This window comes from Chrysemys picta, chromosome 1, assembly GCF_011386835.1.
Source record: "Chrysemys picta bellii isolate R12L10 chromosome 1, ASM1138683v2, whole genome shotgun sequence".
NCBI classification, from domain to species: Eukaryota; Metazoa; Chordata; order Testudines; family Emydidae; genus Chrysemys; species Chrysemys picta.
In genome coordinates this window covers 320,772,785-320,797,182 of record NC_088791.1, presented here as the reverse complement: position 1 = coordinate 320,797,182, position 24,398 = coordinate 320,772,785, and the positions used below count along the sequence as shown (strand labels likewise).

The window sequence follows — 24,398 nt, the reverse complement described above, 5'->3', positions numbered from 1 at the left end:
AGTTTGCTGCTTGCTCACATTTTCAAACAAGCCTCAACCTGGATGCTGAAACCAGACCTGCCATTCTGCAACTGCAAATCACCTCCATGAATAAGTAACAGAATGGATGTGCCTACTACCTGATTTCCAGAAGGTTTCCCAGAATTTAGGAGTTAAATTACAGATTTAGGGCCTAATACAAAGCCCACTGATATCACTGGACTTCGGATTAGGCCATTAAAGTTAGCAGTACATTTTAAAAAAAACCTTTTTATCACCCCCTTAAAAGTATAATGGTGTCTTCAGCTGGATGCTCCCTTCCATTAGATAATGTATCTGTCCAAAGAAAATATCATAATCCATGGCAAACCAATCAATCTGATTGAATGAGCACTCCTGCATGTCTTATAAATGTAGAAAGAAGGTTATTGATAAGGAGGGTTGATAGGTTCATTTCCAGATATTCCTGCACTCATTAGCAACAGCAGCAATAAGAATAAACAGTAAACATTTGAAAGGCAGGAAGGGGATATGAGGACTTCCTTTCATTGATTGCCCTCATGGATAGAGGAAAAACAGCAGGTTAGCATTATAGAATTGATACCTCAAGATTGGCAGTGTTAGGAGAGACCCTGTGGAAAAGTCCTATAGAATTCAATAGGGATGAACCCAATACATTTCTACAGAAAATACCCTAAAACCCTATGGAATTTAATGGAAATGATATCCGTTTTGAAATTCATTGAGTTCCTGAAGCCCAGCTGCCACTAGATATCAGTAGCTATAATCCTATAATCAATTCTGGCTATGTTAATACGAGTGTGAAATGACATCCAGAATCACTTCTGATCAGTGCTGACATATTCACTTTTTATAGTAGAATAGTAAGTCTGAGATTCCAAACTCTATAGAAGAAGACTAAAGTTTTCAGCTATAATTATGATCTAAGTCAATCTCAGCTTGATGTGTCTATTTGGTGTGTCTCAATGGCTATTAGCCAGGATGGGCAGCGATGGTGTCCCTAGCCTCTGTTTGCCAGAAGCTGGGAATGGGCGACAGGGAATGGATCACTTGATGATTACCTGTTCTGTTCATTCCTTCTGGGGCACCTGGCATTGGCTCCTGGGGCTAGATTGGTCAATAATCCTCTTATTCCTTCCCCTGTTATTGGAATAACGGCGATGGGGTGAGGGGTATAGGTATGTTATAAGAAAGTCCAAGACACAGAACACTTGACATTTAAATGAACTATCTTAAAAGCAGGATAACATTTTATCCCATATAAGACAACAGCTCTGCCTTTGAAAAACAAGATGCCAACTAACATTAAGCTGCTGTTGAGCTTCCCCATCTGATGCATGTAGCAATGTGAGAGGCATAAGAATCGTTACTGGTATGATGTACAAAGTGTGCATTAGGTTTAATTATTTTCAATTTATAAAATATATCCATCCTCAGCCCTGGGTCTATAAGGGCCAGTTTGTTAACATCAAGCACTCGGGTGCATGCCACAAAGTTAAATGATTGTGAACAAAATGTAAATCAACAGCATTAAATGTAAATATTTAGCTGTCACTCTGAGGTCATTTTTAATGGAGACGCAGATTTTAGCACTACACTGGGCACGGTGCTGAATAGATGCTTACTGGCATGAGTTCTGCTGCAGGAGTTCAAAGCTGTCTACTAATGGTGGTGGAGAAGGTGGTTTTGTAACACCAGTTCTCCCTGCTTGAACACACTGACCCCAGGAGTCGGAATCTCATTCTTAATGCAGAATCCAATGCCATTGAGAGGACTCTGGTGAACTTCTGTCATGCTGACTGACAGTGTTTGGAGGCAGCTTCCTCGGTAATAGGTAAAAGCTGCCCTGAGCAAAATTGAACCTGCCCTCCCTCCCCCCCAAATAAAAAATAAACAAACATTGACAATTTACTAGTCCGACAGCACCCAGGTGAGCAAAGAAGTCCTTCAAATTAACAGAAAGCACTGACAGCATGTGTAGTTAAGCTAGTATTACCCTTGGTGTGACTGATTCCAAAGTGTGCCCATACTGAGTGGTCCTGTAATTAGGGTCATGCATGGGGAAAACATTCAAAAAGGAAAAACTCCTAGAAAACAAGATTATTTTTCCTGTACCCTTGTTTCTAGGAAATTTAAGCACATTCCACATATTATGGAAAATAAAACATAAAATTCACTTACAAATATAACCTATGTATATTTAATATTCCAAATTCTCTGCTTTCTCATTAGGATGATTTGTTGAGTGCTCTGACGTGCTCAGGAAATGCTGAGCTGAGATTTGGGTGAAACACAAGGTGGGGAAAATGCTTTAACTGAATCTAAACAGATTCAGCTCTAATGCTGGGATACAATGTAAAAAAATACCAGGGAGGGACATTAGCTGCTCCAACAGCAATCCCAGCTATTGATTTCTTTTGAAGGTTCCATTTGTTTTGAGTTCACTCTCAAGGAAATCCATTTCATTTTGCAGTAAACATGCCTCAGAAGCATGTGTCATGTTCAGAGGGATAATGCAAAGCAAAACACTTTGTTCACCCTCGCGCTTTGACTGGCAGACGTGGCCCTTTTAAGGACATGCTATATAAACTTTCTATGATAATAACAACAATAGAAAAAAACAACAACAACCCAAACCCCCAAGAATCACAACTTTGCAGAATACAAGCATAGTCTTCTGCCAGCTTTTTGGTTTCCTTATGGGATCAAAAGCTGCTGATTTAGTGCAAACAATGAAGAATATTGCTTATTTGGATTATTTTAACCTGACCACAGCCTAATAATTAGAGAAGGAAAAAAAGCAACTTAGTTTTAAGCACCAGTTCTGTGTGTTTCCACAAATTATTACTCGTGTTAAAACTTTTCACACTTCTGTTTTTTACCTACTATTGTTACAAGTAACACTTAAGATTCCTATAACTGATATAGATTACATAGAAATAACATTTTTCTATATTCTTTTCCAATTTGTTTACAAGATTCCAATTAAAAAAAATGTAAACGGAGAAAAAGAATCAGAACTGGATACTGTACTCAATGGTAGGGGGAAACTCAAAGAACTAATGCCAAACAAAGACTGGGGGTGATAACAGAGGAAAAACTTGATGCTAGTTTGCAGTGTGATACAGTGACACAAAAAGCAAAGGCGACTTTGGGCTGCATACACAGATACCACATCATGGACCAGGGAGGTGATAGCTCTGCTCTCTGCAGCACTAGGGATACCCTATTGTCTAATGAGGAGCTCCAAGAAGCATTATGGCTCTTAGGTACCATACCTCACAGAGCAACCAGGCACACTGCGGGAGCACAGCTGTTATTACACACCTCTTAAGGGGCAGTAGCATGCCCTCCCCTCTGTGGGGCGGGGTGGGTGGGGTCACATCTCTGTCTCCATCCATCTCCCATGGCTGTGCTGGAGGGAAGCAGTCACTGTGCTCAGGTGAGTGCAAGGTCTGCCACTGTGGTTGTCCCTGCATGGAGACTAAAGGAAGGAAAAACTGGGGTTGGAAGCTCTCTGCACCTTCAGGCAGGAACCTTTCACTATCTGGCCCTAAGTTTTGAGTCTTTACTGAGCACCTGTCAGTGTTTTTTTAAACTACAATCAGGCTATAGCTGGTCATTTTTAACTTTGATTTGTTTTAATGTTACTTACCTTCCCCACCCCCTTCTTTGTTCAGGCTGAGAACCTCTAGTAAACAGTCACTGCTGAAGCAGAAAACCTACATTTGTGCTAGTCCAGGGATATCATGGAGTTCGCAATATAAGAACTTTCCATGTTTTTAATCTATTTCTTAAAGCATCTGGAAAATGTACTTGAACCAGCACTGAGCCAGCAGTGCAAGCACTGAAAGCTATTGCTAAGGTGAGAAAGCAGAGGGTTTACTTTCACACATTTGTGATGGAGATAAATTACATATTCGGGGAATGGAGTGTCCTATTTTTTGCTGCCTTGCATTACCTGACCTGAGTGCCTTTTCTTCTCAGAGATTTAGTAATGCTGATTTTTCCTTATGAACTCACATGTTTATAGAAAAGGGAGTGGATGTCATAAGCTAAAACATGATGGATAGGCGCTGGCTGGCTGACTGTTATTCACATACATAAAATGATTATGCAGGGCCTTATTTACATTGTGCACCCTTACAGGACAGGAGGCACTCAGCTATAAAGGCATATATTACACTACACATTCTGATAGCGCCTAAAGCATTCAGAAAATAACCTGGATCAGGTGGGGTGCAGATATTCCTTGCAGATAGCCTTAGCCCTTGTCTTCTCAGCAGCTGAATATTGCAGGCCCTTATGGACAGGTAACGTAGATCCGAAACTTATCAGCATGCAACTGAACACTGCTCTGAGAGTTGTCACAGGAGTGCTGAAGTCAATACCAACAGTCTGGCTCCCTGTGTTTGTGCATATCATGCCACCATCCCTCCGAAGACAAGAAGCCACAATACAAGAATACCACCATACAACCAACCCAGGCTTGCTCATCTACAAAGATCTCCAACTCCTCCCAAAATGTTGCCTTAAGTCCAGGAACCCCTTCTGGTTAGCTGTCAAAATCTCAGGACCTTCACCAAAAGAGAAGTGACAGACAGTGTGGGAAAACAGTGGGGCCAGGAAACAAGACCTGATTATGGATCCTAAAGACCACCCACTTGCCTTCACCATGGCACGTAAGATATGGATCACAGCAAACCACATCTGAATCTCACACAGGCATTGCAATTACTTCCTACACAAATGGGAAATGAAAGACAGCCCATTATATGAATGTGGAGAAGACATCCAAACCATGGAACATCTAGTGAACCTCTGCTCTCTAAGACCCTTCTCTGGAGGGCCAAGCTTTATTCATTTCATGCCACTGGAAGCAACTGAGCAGATGGCAAGCTGAGATGTCGACCTTTAATGTTACTTTTCAAGTTGCCATACAAAAGACAAACAGGCAAGACAGTTGGTGTAAATTACCCTGGCTCCAGCGAAGACAGCAGAGCTATTCTGATTTATACCAGCAGAAGATCTGGCCCTACATTTCAAGACGATTTTCACAAGGAAAAGGGCTTGAGACTATTAGTTTTATTTTAACTTAAAAAAGAAATCAGAGATTCTCCTTTAGAAGGACAAGATGTTAAATGGGTCCACTTAGCTCATCAGTAGTATTAACTCTGTCATTCAGGATGATGGCAGAGAGTGGAAAGAGAATAACTAAGGCCCAGATCCACACAGGTATTTAGGATCTTCACTTTCTTTGAAATCAATGGATCCTTTGTGGATCTGGGTCTAAGTGACTAACATCCACATAAGAGCTTTTGTAGAATTTACCTACACCAAGCCACAACATGAACCCACATGCAGTAAATCCAACAATCAGGACCCATGCACTTCTCCACTAGGGCCCCGCTCCTGCAAACATGAGACTACTCAAAGGAGCAAAGTGAAGTGTGTGTTTGTTTGCAGGTGTGGGGCCTAGTTGGGGGAAGTGATGTGCCATTTGCATGGAGTCAAGGGCGTGAGAAGAGAGAAATGCTGTAACGAGTTTTTCAGTCATATGGAAACTTTTATTGCAAGAAATGCTGTATACACTGAAATATATTGGGAAACAGGCACTTATTAAAAATGAGCATTTCTACAGCTGGGAACAACAGCCATAGTCTATTGCACCTGCAGCACAGAATAACAGGACCTTGAAAACGAGTTTCCCTCTTGCCATATAGCTCTGTTTTATATATTTAAAATAGTTCACCAAGCAAAAGCCATTAAGATGAATTAATCTTGTTTGCAAGGACATCCCTAGGTCAGAGAAGAGAAAGCCATCCACATTTGATACCGCTGAATAACAACATGTACATGGATTCCTCAGCTCTAAACAACAACAACATTTTTAGGCCCTGATCCTGCAGGCAACTTTTGTATGGGCCTACTCCTGTGCCTATGCAGAGTCATTTACCGGATCAAGGCTTTAATTATTAATCAGTCCAAGTTCTTCTCACAGACAATGAGACTATAGCCCAGACAAACTGGACTGTGTTTTTGTTGGAATTATAAAATTAGTGGATTTGACAGGAGAGCAGGAAACGTGATACATCTCTGTTCTAGCAGAGCATTTGTAACAGCGTCTCATAAAATCTTATTTCAAAAATAATTCAATTCAGCCTGGATACAAACAGTCATGTGGATTCAAAAGTAGATGAGGGAATGCTTACAAAGGGTTATCTCAAATAGCAAAGCATTCAGCTGTGAGGCAGTGTCCAGTGGAGTAGTTCAGGGATCAGTGGTAGGTAGAGTATGATTTCATTTAGACATAAATTTGATGACCAGCTTTATTTATTTCCAGAAAATGGAGTAAGAAGTACGAGAACAACATTTTCAGATTATATTACATGAGGAGGAGCTGTGAACACCATTGAGGGCATGGAGAGATTAAAAAGATGGTCAGAAATAACACAAAGGTGAAAGCTAATACATCCCAGTCTCAGATATTCCAAGGGAAAGAAAAACCTGGAAGCTTTAGGGCTGAGGGCATGTTTACATTGCCCTGCAGTTTAGAGTAAGGGGGTGTTAATAGCAGTGCGCACCAAAGTGCTGTACTGTAACTCCCCCATGTGGACATTGCAGGCACAAACTTAAAGGTCCAGAGTTCGTACTAATGTAGTCCTCTTCAAAGAGCACCATGAAGTTTGTGCCTCTACTGCAATCCACTCCTTTAGTCCTAATAGTGGGGCAGCGTAGACATGCTCTTACAGCCTGTGCTGTCGTGTTTTCGTTGCTATTTTTTGTCACTCTAGCTAGATTAAAGATAGCATAGGTATGTTTACCCAAGCTGCAAACACACCTCCAAATGCAGTGTAGACTTTCCCTAAGATGACGGTAGAAAGCAAATTAGACACGTGTTTCCACTGTTTTATGGCAGTCAAAGGGGACAGTGTAATTTTGAGTTAAATATGCAGAAGCAGAGGCAATAGTGTCGCCCTACACTGATCCAGTGCGATCTCACTTGGATCTTTGGATTCAGCTCATCTCACTTCTAGAAAGACATTGGAATCGGGTGGGGAGGGACTGATCTATTGGGAGTTCAGAGAAGAGCAACAAAAATGGTGAGGAGGTTGGAGGGACTGATCTATGTGCAAAGTTAAAAAGCTAAATATGGACGGACATTATTGCCTGTCTAAGAGATAACTAAGGGGTTGGGGGCCCGAAGACACTCTACAATATCTGAAGGATTTAAACACCAATGAGAAAACGAGAGTTCTTTATCATAATGGAAGGAGGTATAATAGCAAGGAATGGGATGACATTAAGACAGGGAAAATTAAGGCTATCAAGGCAAAAATTATTTCTGATAGTGTGATTTATTAGTTTGTGTCTTCATCTCTACTTGACATATTTAAAGCTTTACTGGACAAAACACTAATAAATGTACAATAAATAAATGCCATTCCTGCACTTGGAGAAAGATGGACTAGATGACCTGAAAGCTTTTTAAAATTGTTAGATTTTATGACTGTCTGCAGCTATGCTATAACAGAACAAACCAACCACAAAAACTAAGCTAAAATGACTCTTAAAACACGGCCTGTTATTTAATCAAAGGCTATAAGTATTTCTGAGTGGTTATAGCTGTTACAACAAATAAGGTGATAATTTATTCTCTAAACAATGTATTCTGCAAACCATCATACCCACATTTTACCTAGTGCAGAGATGTTTTTCTAGATTCCAAAAAATGACAACACACCACTCTGAAGCAATTCTGAGTATGAAATGGATATTGAAGTACAAGTCTGAGATAAACACTCTAGAAGTCTGTGTCAGCCTTTATAAGGTAATATTGACGTGTAGTGGAATAAATAATATTGGTTTAATTCAAAACTGGAAGTCGAGCCTCAGAGGCCCACCTCTCTGCAAGACTGGAAAGACACACAGGTCTTGTTTTCATTTAAAAGACATCAATAACCTAGCCTCCTGTGAAGGCTTTTCACAAGTTTTTCAATATGGTTTTAAAGGGAGCTTGGGAGTCCAACATATGTCTACATTCACCAGTCATCTCCTGCAGAAATCTGTCAAGCAGAAATAACCTTAAGGAGACAGATGGAGTTCCTTCCCTACTCTGTACAGAATCTACATAGGGCTAGATTCATAAAAGGATTTAGGCACCTACCTGCCACTTTAGGCATCTAAATCCCAAATTTACACATAGATTTGAACAAGGATCTGCCACCTCTAACCAGTGGGTTATGGGGTATTTTGATGTAGGGCTCCCTCAGTCTCTGTGGCAGCTGTTCGACTGTGGCCAAGTAATTAGACAGTCAAGTCACTGGGCCAAAGAGAGAGCGCACATATGCATGAGATCGCTATATAGCTTGGCGATTAGAGCACCCCCTCTGCCCCCCAGGATCCAATCCCCCTGCTCCAATGGCTATTTATTTATCCAGATTTATGCATCTCTAGTATTCACAAATCTGTACCCTTTGTTGTGTCTCATTACTAACATGACTGTAAAAAGAGCCCTGCACGGACACAAAAATGTGTATCCGCATCCAATCTGCGATCCGCAAAAATTATCTGAGGCTATCCGCAGATATCCGCGGATTTACAGAGCTCTACTTACGGCGTCCAGGCTGAGGCTCCGAGGCACACCCCCTGCCGGAGCTGGGTTGGGGAGAGCCACGCAGGCAGCTGTGGGGAGCCGATGCGGAGTCGCGAACCCTCCACCTGCCCTTGGCTGTGGGGGAAGCCTGGGGGGCAGGAACACAGCTGGGGGCTGCCCTCAGCCCCCCCCCCATGCATTGTGGGCAGGTGGAGGATCCTCCACGGCTTCCCCACAGCTCCCCGGCTGGGATCTATGCTGGCTTGGCCGGGGGGGAATGGAGGGTGGGGCCTTGGGTGGGAAAAAGAGGAGAAGGGAGAGGGGTCCGCCTCTGTGAAAAGTGGACAGGCAAAGCCCCCCGTTCCGGCGCCACTGTGGAGCTGCCCGGGGGCTGCTCGGGCCCCTCACCCAGGGCAGGTGGGGGATCTGCCGAGGTTCCCTGCTGCTGCCCACCCGGCTCTTATCATGGCTGGGCTATCCACGGATATAAAGCAGATACTGGCGGATTTGCAGGGCTCCAACTGTAAATTATTTGAGGCAGGGAAGGCCTTTTTCTTTGTATAGCACCCAGAAAAAAGTGGCCTTCACTGAATAAAGCCTCGGGGAGCTACTGTAAGAAATAATAAATACATGTTTCTTAGATGCCAATGTATATCATATACACTCCTGGTAGTGAGTTAGCACTTCCCCTATTTTCCTGGCTATAAGTTACCTTGATCTTTTAGAAACGCAAGAATTCCCTCTTTCACCTTAAATCACATACACAATAAACTTCTTAGTTAACTATCACAACTGCTAGGTGCTACCAGCAGAGAACCCCGGTTCTTTAAAATCTAAAGCTGTCAATGCATCTCATTGACCCATTCCTTTAAAGAGTTGCTACATTCTATTATTTATTATTGTACTGTACTTGAGCTCATAACTAATGTTTGTCTAATCTTTGGATGATGCAAAGTGCTGTATATAGTAAGGGCTAAATAGTACCATCATGCACTTGAATTCTTGCCATTCCTTACCCAGAGTTCAAGAGTCTTATAGTGGTGTGAATCCATTAGGCTCCTAACCATATATGATGCCTTCCCTACCTTTAACCCAATAAAGAAGACTTTCAACAGGAATCTGACACAATTAGGATTGTTGTTATGGGAAAACAGGTAGACAATACTGTACGGTAAGTGAGTCAAATGTGAACTAAGCAGTCAAAGTATCAGGGAATGATGAGGAGAAAGGGCTAACTTTTCACCACTCTGCAGCTGGGAAAACACAGACTCAAATTTATTTTTAGGTGAAAATGATCGCTTTGTCAGTTGAAGTCTGACAGATGTCTATAACTGTTATCTATTTGTCCTCTCCTTCAGCTCTTCCTCCCACCTTGCCAAAAGCTTTGTATTTCCCCCCTCTGCCTCCCCGTGACTGACTTCCACACCTATAACCTCCACCCGCACCCACCTGCCTCTTCACCACCTTTGATACTCTCCAAAAACCCAGCTCTCCTAATTCCGATGCTTCCCATCAGGTAGCGTTCTTGCCAGGAAAACAACAACACTGAACTGGTCACCTGCTTCTTGTCCCCCTGCTTTCAAGCATGTCACTAACTTTCCTAAACCTGCACCCTTTATTCTTCCTGCCTGCTGCCTTGGCACATCTCTCCATCCCTTCATTACCATGCTCCTTAACAACAGTGACTACTCCCAACCCTTACGGCTATTCTGTCCTCTGCAACTTGGGTGCTGCCCACTCAGCTTCACTGAGATACAAAGGTGACAACTGATCTTTTTCTTGGCCAAGCCCACAGGCCTTTTCTCCATCCTCATCTTTCTCAGTCCTCCTCCTCAACTTCCTCTCTGAGTTTTTGTGTCTCTTTGCTTATATGTTTTTTCTCCTGCCTCTGACCACTCCGTTAGCCTCTCCATAGGTGGTCCCATTTCCTCCTCTTTCACTCTGTGTTGCTCTCACTAGCCTCCATTCTTGGTTCCCTCTTCTTCCTCTTCTTTCTTACCAAGGGGTGCCTTAATCTTCTTGCTTTAAGAATAATTTCTAGGCCAGTGACTCTCATATTAATCCCTCCACTCCTGATCTCTCTTTTTGTGGTCACATCTGTGACTGTCTCACTACAACCCTTCTGTTTATTCTCCGACACAGCAGCAAAATCAGACCTGTTCATGTCTTTCCCCTCAACTCCTCTCAGCACCCTCTCTTTCCACCAGAGAACATAATTCCTCCATCCTCCCCCAACCTCAGTGTCATCTGTGACTCATAACCTGGCTTAAAACCATCATAGGGAGAATTCTAGTGGTACTAAAAGACTGGGACTGGAGAGAGACCACACTTCAGTGGTAACAAGACTATATTGCTATAATTCACTGTATCTGGGACTGCAGAAATAAGCAGAGAAGGGGATCCAGCTTCTTCAGAATGGGGCTGGCTGCTTCTCCATGACCCATGCCAACCCAAGCACATCATCCCTATACTGCTACTGACTCCCAGTCTACTTCTGCTGCCTGTGGGAGGCCTTAATCCTGACGTTCAAGGCCATCATCAAATCAGAGTCCAGCTATATCTATGGTCCCATATCTAACTGTGGTCCACCAAGACAGCTGCATGTCCCTGGAATGATGCGGTTCAAAAAGCACACGAGGCTGGACACAAATCATCCTGAGCTGAAGAGGACTTAGCTGTGGAATGAGCTTCCCAAGTAGGTCACACTAATTCAGAGCATGACCACTCTGGCCTTGCTGAAGAACCTTCCACTCAGAGGAGCTTTCCCAACAGAACCAAAACAATGGGGGCGAAGGAAGAAGAAAACAGAAGACTCCATATATATCCCAAGCTGTACCTCCTATACTGATGAAAGAAGGAGAGCTGAAGTGCTTCACTCGTGATTTTGTCAAGCAGACCGAGTTTACAGGGGAAGCACTTAGATACTATGGTGACAGAGCTACAGAAAACTGACAGTCAGACAGATTCTCCTCTCTTCTTTAGCTCAAGAGTTGGTGCTACACCTAGGCTATCCCCCACTGCAAAACTGTCCAGGGTCAGAGGGAGCACTAACTCAGTGCTCATGACTGGCAGCTCTCTTGAAGTGGGGGTGCCATTAACGGGGCAGACACTTGAAACAGGGCAAGGGACAGCTTGACAAGAGCTGTTACAGGGATGACCAGGCTGGAGGTGCTCAGTAGCCTGCGTAGGCCTAGGCCTAGAGCTGGGTCTGTTCACCTTCATTGCCAAGCTGTTTCTTTCTCACTCCCTAATCCATAAATTGAGTGAAATTTTATGGCCTGTGATGTACAGGAAGTCAGACTAAATGATGTAATGATCCTTTCTGGCCTTAAACATTATCAATGTATGATTTTCTCTCTATCCCTACTGCCATAATCATAGTCCGGACCTTGGACATTGCTCACCCATATGATTCCAGCCAACTTATCCTGGTTACACAACTCTCACTTTTGCTTCCTTTGCCCAATTCTTTTGTGCTTTCTAGTGTGCTGCTTTGTACATCTGAAAAGTTCTCTTTGCTCCTGTATGCCATACAACCTCACTCTCTTCATAACACTCTTATGAAGCAGATAAACTGAGGAATGGAATTTAGAACTGCAGAGTCCCAGCCTCTGCATTAATGAAGAGAAAACTGCCTTCCTCTACAAGAAAGGTAGAAGATAGCCAAGGTCAGTGCAAACGTTAACTGAGTGAACAGTATGTTTCTTTTAACATGCAAACAGAGATTTGTAAACCTTTTCCTTGTGTGAGATTTATTCTTTTCTTTTCATGAGTATAGAACACTTAGTACTTTTTTTAATGCTTCTTTCTAATGTTACAATTGCTCCTAAACAAAATGACCACATATAATCTCCCAAATCCTTTGTTTACATATAAATGGGGAAGGAATTTTAAAGCCTTCGAGTTTGTCTTACATAATTAGAAAGAACTTCATTTCTCCCCTCTTTGTCCCTAGAAAGATGATTCCCTTGTTGACAATTTTATACGAGGGCGATGCACTCTGGACAAGAACACAGATGTTGGTTATCTGCCAGCATCTCAAGTAAACAGGAGTTTCATCACATGAAGTATTCATTTTTTTGTTGTACAGTGTTTATGAAAATATCCATCCTGTCTAGCATACATGGGAAATCAAAATTTAATCAGTGAAAAATGATCAGGAGAGTGAGTGATAAGTGTGTGTGTAATATATATATAATATCTCACATCCCTGTAATGTGATTTATCTCATTCCTGATCATTTCATTAACAAAACCAAAATCACTCACCTGCCCCACCCTCACCCCCCTCCCCCAAAAAAACCTACTGAGATTCCTTCTTTGGATTTTAAAAGCATTGAAAATAATTGCACACTATTGTCATATATATTTTCACATGCAACATATTATGTAGGTTTCCAGGCAACCTATTTTGTCTTGGAGACATCAGTGAAGTGTCTGTCCTGCAAAAAAAAAAAAAAGTAACCACTTAAACTAAAGCATAGAGGACAAATATCCACACAGCCCTACACAGAAATTGGTTCAATTTGCATTTGATCTGATGAAATTCTATCACCTGTGATATACAGGAGGACAAGCTAGTGAGGTCTCTTCTGGGCTCAAAATTTCTGAATCTGTATTTGCACTGCTAGCCAACTAAGATAAGTGAATTGTTTTGCTTTCATGTTAAAAATTTTAAGGAAGTTGTTATTGATGACAGTTATTACTACTTTAATTAAAAATCTTGCAGCCTGAGCCTGCAATCATCATTTGTATGATTAGATCCACAGAAGACAATGCGACTAATCACTTGACAGAGAGGCATTTGTTTGAGTAGGAGTGGCAGCATCAGGACCATATTTTGTTTTCTGAGGCCTTGTCTACACTACCAGGATAAGCCGACCTAGTTACCCTAATCCAGCTGGAGTCAACATAGCTTAGGTAGAATTACTGCAATGCGTACAACACACTGTGTCAACAGGAGACACTCTCCTGTCGACTTACCTTACTCCTCTCATTCCGGTGGAGTACCGGAGTTGACCAGAGAGCACTCTGCGGTTGATTTAGCGGGTCTTCACTAGACCCTCTAAATGACCCCCGCTGCATCGATAGCTGCAGCGTCGATCCCCAGTAAGCATAGACATAGCCTAAATACGCTTAATTTGTTGATGTTTATTTGAAAGTCTTAATGGGACAGTGCCGAACAGTTTAAATCCAGCATTTGGACTCCATTTGTCTTCTAATCAGAGCTGATCAAAAATCTGACAAAAAACAGCAAAATTAATTTTCATGAACATGTCTGTGATTTTTCTCTGTTTTTTGGCTAGTGTTATTACTAGATAATCAGACAGGGAGTGTGTATCTTGTATTAATAGGAAGAATATAATTCTCTATCAAATTCCCCAGGAAGATTCAAAATTTCTCATTTCTATGAAATTTTATTAGACTCTTCCATAAAAGAACTTTCATTTGAAACAAACAAAAACCACTTTAGATGTGATGTAGCGACACCCCAATCAGTTTTATACTGGTATAATTCCACAGACTTCAGTGGAGTTGCTCCTCATTAACAATGAGGTACATCATATTCGGTTTGCAATATTAGTCACAAAAAATGAAAACTGGTTTAAAACCCCTATATTTTCATATTTCTTAAATGGTATTACAGAGAAGAGCAGAACAAAAATTAAAATAAAAATGGAATTTGTTTTGATTCCTTACTCTGTTGACTTTCCTTTTTTAATACATTTTCTAGCTCTGTTGGAACATTTGTTGCCAGTAATACTTAAAATCAAAGTTCCCAAATATGCATTGAATTTAGAGGCCAGTTAGGGTATACAATAACAATGTATTAATGTCAATATATAACGGATATGCGCCTCTTGTAAAACAAACAAGCCAAAATAATTACTTTAATTATCAGCTGGAATTTAACATTTTCTAATTATTCCATTTAATCAAAATCAGATGCAGGATTGAGAATTTTAATTTAAAACATCAACTTTTAATTTTGTTGGAGTTTGTTCATGGACTACTTCCTGACTATTACTTTATACATTCATGATGGGATGTTTTTAAAATTCAGAGCCCGATTCTGCTCATTTCCAAAAGCAGTCTCCCTGGCATGTATGAAACTACTTATGTGAGTGGGGATTTCTTGCATGTGAGCAATACAATTTTTCATTTTAACTCCCTACATCACATTGTGTCTGATCGTGTGTACCTAATGCTTACTGAACTCAATATAACAATGAATCAGATCCTTCACTGGAAGTAGCTCTATTGAAGTTAAGACAGGTATGACAGCTGAAGATTTTGTGCTTCATTTTCAATGCAAATACTATACACTTAAAGTAATTTAATTATACAAAATATGGGAGTCAGATGATCCTAAGGATTCCCCATAGGTATGCATAAGCTTAGGCATGGACCATGGCATTTATATTTTATAAGGGAAATAAGTGAAGCAACACCCCCTCCCCACCACCACGTAAAAATCCTTTTAAAAACCAACCACACAGTGGAAAAGAAGAACAAGGAAGGGAGGTATTTCAAACAATTTTGCAGGCTAAATCCAGCTCATGGATAACTGCTGGCACGGGTGATATCTAGACTAGTTTGATGCTTGTGCTCTAGGCCTGTGAAGCTTGAAGAAAAAGGAGATTTTATAAGAAAATATAGGGAGAAATAGGTGCCTATGTTGAGCTGGCAATTGCACTGCAATAGTTTTGCAGTTTGAGCATGCAACATCTGTGCACAAACTGGGCCTTTACATGCCTAAGTACTTGTTTATGTGCAATGACTCATTTTACATAAGCATGTGCATATGCAGAGGTGCAACTTTGGTAGTTGCATTTGAAAAGCCTGTTTGTAAAAATGACCCTTTCTTGTTTATGGCTATTTTTTGTTTCTCCAAATGGGAAGAATGGAAGGAGGTGATAACAGACATAGCTCTTTCTTCTTGTTGAAAAATATATGCATTGCAGTGCCTCAATCTGTGCCACATGCAGAAGTGGTGAACTGACAAACAAGTTTATATGCACCAGTTTAAATGAATTTAACTAGTGTCCATGAAGATTCATAGATTTCAAAGCCAGAATCCACCATCCAGTCTGATCTGCATAACACACAGAATTTCACCTAGTAATTCCTGCATCAAGACCAAAATATACAATTAATCTGGCAAACTCTGTTCGCTTGCTTTGATTTTTTTCTAAAGATTATTGAGATGAGCATGGTGCACGTAACCAGCAGCGACCCCCTCCCAAACTCTAAAATGTGTATTTTAATTCAGGATTTTTTTTTTTTAATAAAGTTGTGTGCATTTGTTACCAGAAAGGTTTCCCAAGAAAGTTCAAAAAATAGCCTAATGATGGAAATGGCCGTGGAGCAAAGAAAAAAAACAATTTAAATATATTTTATTTCATATGATGCATCATATGTTTATGCATGGTCCAATAATATTTTCTAACTTGCTGCCTGCAAATGCATGCTGAGTTCAACCTTCAGGGGTCAGCGGCGTGCAGTATATCCACTGTATATACTCAGTCCTGAGAGACTGTGAAGACTACTAACTAAGGGTTGAGTCTGCTGACTATTAATCCTATGGATCTTTGAATGGACAATTTAAACTTTGAACAGCAGCTAAATAAATTTAATCTTCATCCCATGACTACCACCTGTCCCCTACAGATTCTGAGAAAAAGAACATTTCATTTTAAGATTGTGTTTGGAGAATATTCTCTCACATACACTAGCTAAATGGCACAACATTCTGTTTACTCACTCTAAGCATTACACAGGTATAGCAACTACACTTTGAGCTTTCTAGTGCTGAATATCCTCTGCTTGAATGATAACATTCATTTTCTCAAAACCCAACTGTCCTATACGAGCTGTACATGGTCGCTACGTAAAGCTAGCTAATTGTAACAGAGGTTTTCTATAAATATTAAATACACATGATGTAAAAGAGGCTGCTTAACTGGTTAAATGTTTATGCATTGTGGTACTCCATGGAGTGCAACAACATAAATGTTAGTCTTGCTAGATTACCTTCAAATCAAGCTCCAGATTCTGCCATCTTTACTCACACAGAGTAGTGTTTTACTCCATGAGTAGGCCCAGTGTTTAAATACATGGAAGCAGCATCTGGTTCTGAATTTGCAGCCTTAAATATGTCTTTACTATATATTGCCCATATTTAGGCATGGAATGGGGTCAGTGTACAATAGTATATGCTCACACAAAAGCCATTAGCTGAAGTGAAATGGTGTAAATATTGGATTTTTCCTAGGACAAATCTAACCTTATTGCTAACAGGAATAAGAAAGCCTGAATACGTAACACTGAATTGAATAAAAAAAAATCTGGATTGTGAAGGATATGAAAACTTAATTACGTTAGGGTAATAAGTTACCACCTGATTGCAAAACTCACCTCTGTTCAGATATATTGCACCAAAATGATTATAATATTATTGAGGGCAATACATGGAAAACACATTTGTTTCAAAATCTACTTAAGACTAATGAATATTCCTGCTTCTTTAAAAACAGAGGGCTTTCATCTCATCAAATCGATGTGTTCTACTATGACAATACTGCTACATAATACAAAGAACCATAGAGTTTATAACAACAGTTTGACCCTTAACACAGTGTACTACATGTATTTTACTGTACGTGGATTAAACTCCTGACTTCTTGCTTAGAATCACAGTCCTAACTCCCTGACCGTACTTTTCTTTGATGTCAAATGAGTATCAAAATGGAGTTTAAACAGCAACTATTTCAACTGTCATTGCTGTGGTGTTTGTCAGTGCATTGAAATTGCAGCCTCAGTACAGAAAGTGCTAGTGTTTCTGAAACATATTATTAGCATAAGTCTTGTGATGGACTTGTCTTTAGTTTATATTTAATAATAGGATGTCAAAACTGCTTTTATCTGTGCCTTATGTAGTTGCTGGAAGGAAAGTATTTACAGTTAATTAATGTTGTGATCAGCTGTAGTTAGCAATGTCATCCAGTCTCCAAATATTGCTGTTCTTTCACACTCTGACATGTCTTGTACCCACTGAGTAGTTAAGTTACTTACCACAAGGGAATAATAAATCTTGAATCCAGGTTTAGCCACAAAATAGTCATCGGATTTGAAGGTTATCTTTATTTGGTTTGTTTTGGATGTTATTCTTGGAGGAATTTCCTTGTGACCACACCACCGTCCTCGGATAACTGTGCTAGTTTCAGATAGATCTTCCACCTCCACGAAGTCATACCTGCAGAATAGTTTGATAATTTAATACATTCTCAATACATAAAGCTGCTGCCGCTACACAGGAACACTGCTCAAAAAACTAGTCAAATGTACATTGGTTTCCACTATGAAACACTTGATTAAAAATTACAGATGGTGAAAACGCTAGTTTAGTGCATGATATGTTGAGCTGAAAGTTACTTTCTAAAAATCTTCAATACTTAGGGTGGTGGTATGTGGTTGTTTGTCTGGTTTTTTTGCTATTGGGAGTGAAAGCATACAATATTCCCTACCATGCTGCAATGAGGATACCTTTACAGACATTTATCCTTGCTACAAAATAACCATACCACATTTGTTTTATGTAGCTATTAAACAGCCTGTAAATTTAACACAATTTTATGTAAGGGAGAGAACAATTTTGATTTTGGGCAGACATAAACTAGATCAGGGATTGGCAACCTTTGGTACGCGGCCCGTCAGGGAAATCCGCTGGCGGGCCGGGACGGTTTGTTTATCTGCAACGTCTGCAGGTTTGGACAATCGCAGCTCCCACTGACCGCGGTTCGCCGTTCCAGACCAATGGAGGCTGCGGGAAGGGGCGGCCAGCACATCCCTGCAGCCCCCATTGACCTGGAACGGCGAACCATGGCCAGTGGCAGCTGCGATCGGCCGAAACTGCAGACGCTGCAGGTAAACAAACCGGCCCGGCCCACCAGCGGATTTCCCTGCTGGGCTGTGTGCCAAAGGTTGCTGATCCCTGAACTAGATCAAGATAGTAGTTCAGCAATGAGGCATTTTGGGATGATTACCTTAATTGACACAGAGAATTTAGACTGTATATGTAATGACCCCTCTAGTTAGGTCATCTGCAGGGATTGAACTCATGACCACCACTGCTTGAGCTAAGTCCATTGACTCATAAACCTCTATACATGTCTAGCCATTAGAGGGGAACAAAGAGCCACACTGTGTTAGCATAGGTCAGAGGTTCTCAAACTGTGGGACGGGACCCCAGAGTGGGTTGTGACCCCATTTTAATGGGGTTGCCAGGGCCAGCCTTAGACTCACTGGGGCCTGAGGCTGAAGACAAAGCCTGAGCCCAGCCACCCAGGGCTGAAGCCGAAGCCCAAGGGTTGAAGTCCAGGGGGATGGGGCTCGGGCTCCAGCCCACCCCTGCCTAAGGTCATGTAGTAATTTTTGTTGGCAGCAGGGTGTCGCAGTGCAATGAAGTTTGAGAACCACTGAGCTAGGTTACATATAGCTATAGTAGTACCAGATTGTCCATACATTTTTGTCAGTAGCTTGTATATTTTATTGATGTGGATGACCAAGAGGGCAGCAATCAAAGTCTTGATCCAAAGCTTACTGACAACAATGAGATTTCAACAATTGATTTCAATGCAGTTGGGTCAGGCCCCAAGTGTTCTATTCAGCCTGTGGCAGAAAGGTGGAGACAAGGCAGACAGAGGGGTCTAGTTCAGAGACCTAAGAGGATGTTTATGAGCAAAGGCTGAAGGAACCGGGTATGTTTAGTTTGGAAAAGAGGAAATTGGGAGGAGGAAGGGATAAGATAGTGGTCTTCAGATACTTGAAAGGCTGCCATAAAAAAGATGGAGAAAAGTTGTTCTCTTGCCATTGAGGGCAGGACAAGAGGCAATGGGTTCAAACGACAGCACAGAAGATTTAGATTCAATCAAACAGTTAAGTAAAGAAGTTCTCCTTTCCAGCTCCCAGCCCCAAATGAGTTTCAGCCTATTTAAATTTCATAGTAACTTAAAATTAGTAACATTAATGAAAAATGTGAAAGTAAACAACCAGGAGATTCTTGGGTAAAGGAGTAAGGGCCAAAGCAGCAGAAAGGAGGCTAAGGAGCAGAGGCCCTGATTCAGCCGTCCATTCAGCAAAACACTTAAATATGTGTTTAACTTTAGGTGCATTCTTTAATGTAAGAATGTGCTTGAATGTTTTGCTGAAGTAGGGCCAGAGAGAGCATCTGAAAGTAAAATTGAGGAAAAAAACAGATTAAAAAAAAACAAAAAACAACAGTTTCTCCAAAGGGGTAAAATAATATTGCTTGTTACTTACCTTAGGGTCTTTAACAAGCTTGAAAATCATTCCAAGTAATACCCTTGGAACTTCCTCATTCTAGTAATAATATCATGTAAATAAAAGCCTTTCTACAACTCAGGGTAAGGCTGTATTTCTATAAAGACTGGGATATTTTCCCAGCTTTTATAGGCACTACATATTCTGAAAGGTCTTTGCTTCTCTGCTTCATAAATTTGTAGCTTTTGAAAGCAGACAGATTGTCCGCAGTCATGGTCAAAATCCAGTATGTCGATAATGACTTGACTTCCCCTCACCATGTCATCACCTTTAATGGCCCTTTACAAGAGAACACTTCATCCTTTTCCACAGTAAATTAGATCCACATTTCAAGGCTGAAATGATTTAAGGTCAGCCATAGTTTATTCTCTATGTAGAATGTTAACAGGCTGTTTCCATGAACATTAGTCTCTGCATTCCCGCATAGCCCCTGTGGTCCTAGAAGGTAACTATTATTACACTGCAATTGCTCTTACACCAACAGTGACAGAGCAGAGTAAAAGCTGCCAACATAATAAACATGCAGAGAAGGACAGCGAGGTTGAGTCTGCATTCTTTTGTCATTAACTGGAAAACAAACTGACTGGAATGGTTCTCTCAGTTCATTGGTAATGCAGAGCATGGAAAAATAATAATAAAACCACACAGACTCACCAAACCCTCTAAATACAAATTAATTGATTAAGATGTCAGGAGAAGACATGCAAGAGGGTGGGAGCAGAAAGAAAACAACACAGTTTTTCTGGATAGGTGTAGCAATAAGTAATAACAGTCAGGCAGAGTGTTAGAAGCTGATGTGCCAATGCTCCCTCACAGCAATCTGGCTTCTGAAGATGTGCCCTGGAAAGTGTCTGGGAAGGCTTTGGGCTTTCCCTCCCACACGAAATACTGAATAACAAAAACATGAACAGAAACATTTTAATTAGTTTATTTTATTAATTATCGGCCAAATTCAACTGTACGTTCTAGTGCTGAAAAGCTATAAACCTAGCCAAACCAGCCCCGTCAACTGAGCTTACAGCTGCTTTGCCTCACCAGAGTAGCACAAAGCAGCCAGAGTAGACTGCTGACTCTGGAGCTATATTTCAAACACTTAAAACAAATTATACGGAGATGCAAATAATAATTAAAGAGAGTTAACAGCCAGTCAATCATTCTGGCCATATAATTCCAAGACCACAGCACACTGTTCCCCTACCCTTGTGCTTCCCTGTCTGCCCCTTCCCTCGCAGCAAATACCCTGCTGACTATACTGACATACTGAAAAAAAATGTGTTTCACACAGCTGAAAAAAGAAACATCCATTGTCCTTAATTACAGTGGACAAAACCCCATTCTTTCAGTATTTGTGCAGGGAGCCAGCAGTGCCTAAGACTCGAGTGTTGCATTTAAAATACCACGCGAGGATTTCAATTCATAGGAAACAGTTCAAGCCTGAGGCAAGTAAGTTTATTCAGAGAGTTTGGTTTGTAGTGTTGGTAGCCAGATATCTTGTTAATCTGAAACGGAATCCCTAATGGACCCCTCCAAAGCACAGTGCAAGACATTTGGTCAGCTGATTTTTAAAATGACATGATTAGCTCTCTGGATAGCTTTTCTCTCACCTGCAGATATCATTTTCTGGCTCCTCCAATCCAAACTGATTATCAAAGGCCAACTGTATCCTTGTATTCTCTGTCGAGAGCAGCCGCCATGTCAGTAACAGGTTCCTGGGGTAGCTACTCGGGAAGCGGGGACTGTGGATGCAGCCATTTCCTCCGACACTGATGGTCTCTTCTTTTCGGTACAAGTCTGTGAGGTGATTGCTCTCTGTTAGTAGTCACAACTTGTAGAAATTAGTATGATGTTCCAGATACAGGAAGGCAAAAAAACAACAGTTTAACAACACAACAAGCATTATTTACATAGGAAGTATTTAAGGGTCTAATGGCAGCTGTTGTTTAAATAGGGAAGCACAATTATTTTTCCCATTAATTTAAAGAACAGTCCCTTGCCTGACTCAGAACAGAAATAGTAACATCCATCTACATATAATCTCTGTGTTATGATTATATCTAATCTATCTATACGTTTTATTTACATTCTCTAACTCCTACCATTTTGCTCTTAAAGCAGAATTTACATCTCACAACCAGGGGAGAAAGAGGTAAAGAGGGAAACAAAATCTGATTCCCAAATTTTGGAGCAGTATTTGAAAGAATCAGGGGAGTAGATCCCCTCTGAAAGAGAGAAGCAATAATAAAGCTGTGAATATGTATGCGTGTGTCCCATTTCAAACAATGCTACATCAATGCTCTAATGAAACTTTTAGTGTGCACCAGCAAGGTCCACAAGGACAGTTAATGCATGACACAGTGGTGCGCAGCAGAATTTACACCCCAGTTGATGCACACTAATGTACCATGTAGACAAGCTCCAAGTACAAAGAACAAGAAATCCATGGAGATTTCTCTAATTCAGTTATGAATGGCAAATTCCCCCCCACCCCACAAATATTGGTGTGCTGCAGCACAATGTGGGAGGTCAATGGCACAAAGAGATGATCTGCAATATAAAGTGACAAGAAAAATATTTAAGTACCACCAGATATTGTCCATATATCAGCAACCAAAGTTGTTTTTTCCCTTCTGTTAAAGAACAACTTCATGTTTGACTCAATACTTCTGAGCTCTTGGGGAAAAGGGGAATTTTGTAGGATGCCCAAGAAAAACAGGAACTAAAAGAAATGGTGCAAACTCCATGGTAAGAAAATCTTTTTTTGTTTTTCCTCAGGTTGCTTTTCACTGGCTCATGACTGTAAACACCAAGCTTCATACAGTAAATGGAAGCATTTTAATAGTTCATCACCTACTCTTCTGACAAGTGAATAACTCTGGCTGCAAAACAATCTGAAACTTTTAAAAGCCTGGGTTGTCAGTATAACTATTATAAAAATGCTTTACTCAAACAATCTTCAAGATGAACTGTTCTCACCCCATCTCCCCCAACATACACTTTTCAAGTAAATAAGGGCTTGAATCAGCAATGCGTGGAACACTCTGAAATGTTGAGCATTGTCAACTCCCATTGAAGTAAACAGAATTTGGATTGGTCAGTACCGCCAAACAGTGCTTAGTACGTTGCAGGACTGAGTCCTAAACAACCAGTAAAAAGGATAAAATTAAATGGTTAGTGGAAAGTTTTCATCTTAAAAAAAATAGGACCCAAATTCTGCAGTTCTGAGTTAAGCAAAACTTCCATTAAAATCAACAAGAGTTACTAGATTAAGGATGGCAGAATTCAACCTACATTTGGGTGTATTTGTACTTTTTTCTAGCACAGCAAAGTACTGGCTATAATGAAGAAGTGTAATTCCCTTGTTAACAGATCACATTTAATTGCTGACCCAGCACTGTCCATGCTCCTAGTTGAAATGTTCCCTTGTCTAGTCAATCTTTACATAGGTTTACACCACAGTTCTCGCTTGCTGTGATTAGAATGTCAGAGGCAATATATTTTAATTGGGCTTCACACTACACTGGAAACAACTGTCCTTTGCTTTAACTAGTTCACCTTTTCTACCAACTGAGAAAGATATGCTGCTAACATTCATCCACTCCACAGAAGATAGGGTTGCTTGCATTCTTTTTATTTAACCCGAAGCCCGGGATGTTCTGCCAGTAAATCAACCACACTTGAGTAAGTCAGCACTGAAATACAATGTCTGATGGAACTCTGCAATATCCAGGTCAAACTTCTGAATCATATGTGCACGTGAAAAGCAGGAAATAAGTATATGACATATTAACAGAGACTAGAAAGCAGAAATTCCAATAGTGTCTAATTTCTCTATTGTGGCAAATGTGGGAATTGTAACTTATTATACAAGAGGAAGTGTTAGAGCAGCATAGGGAGTGGAGAAGGAAAGAAGAATTCTGACCAAAACACTTTCTGGGAGCAAATAAAAGAAGGCAGTGCGGTTAATATACCATATATCAGAATTACTAAAAAATATATAAAGGCATTTCACTGTGAATAAAATAATTTAAAAATAAACAAAATAATAAAATAAAATAATAAAAAATTTAACAAAACTCAGAGGCCATTAAAGAATTACAAAAAAGGGAGGCTATTTGAGATGACAGGAACTACAGAGAAGTTATTGCACATAAACTTGCCTATCTGATAAGAAAGATGAGAGGCTATTATTAGATGAGTGGGATGGGGAGCAGCGAGAGACCAGGTAGGATGAAGGAAATCTATAGAGTTGTAAAAACAAAGGGGACAGTCTCTGAAATGAATGGGAAGCAGCTTATTCTGTAAAAAGAACAAGGAGTACTTATGGCACCTTAGGGACTAACAAATTTATTTGAGCATAAGCTTTCATGGGCTAAAACCCACTTCATTGGATGCATGCAGTGGAAGATACAGTAGGAAAATATATATACACAGAGAACATGAAAAAAATGGGTGTTGCCATA

General features: G+C 40.6%; 1 protein-coding gene across 4 annotated transcripts in view; it reads right to left on the bottom strand.

Moving 5' to 3' along the window:
- Positions 1-24,398, bottom strand: part of PDGFD (platelet derived growth factor D) — a 174,580-nt gene that overhangs the window by 54,649 nt on the left and 95,533 nt on the right. For 2 of the 4 annotated variants that reach the window (XM_005308450.5, XM_008173911.4), the window contains exons 2-3: positions 21,543-21,747; positions 17,671-17,851 (exon numbers count right to left, since the gene is read on the bottom strand). In XM_005308450.5, coding sequence (XP_005308507.2) covers positions 17,671-17,851; positions 21,543-21,747 — 386 coding nt within the window. The remainder of the gene's footprint in view (positions 1-17,670; positions 17,852-21,542; positions 21,748-24,398) is intronic. The other 2 variants (XM_065581523.1, XM_005308449.5) reach the window with 1 other exon arrangement.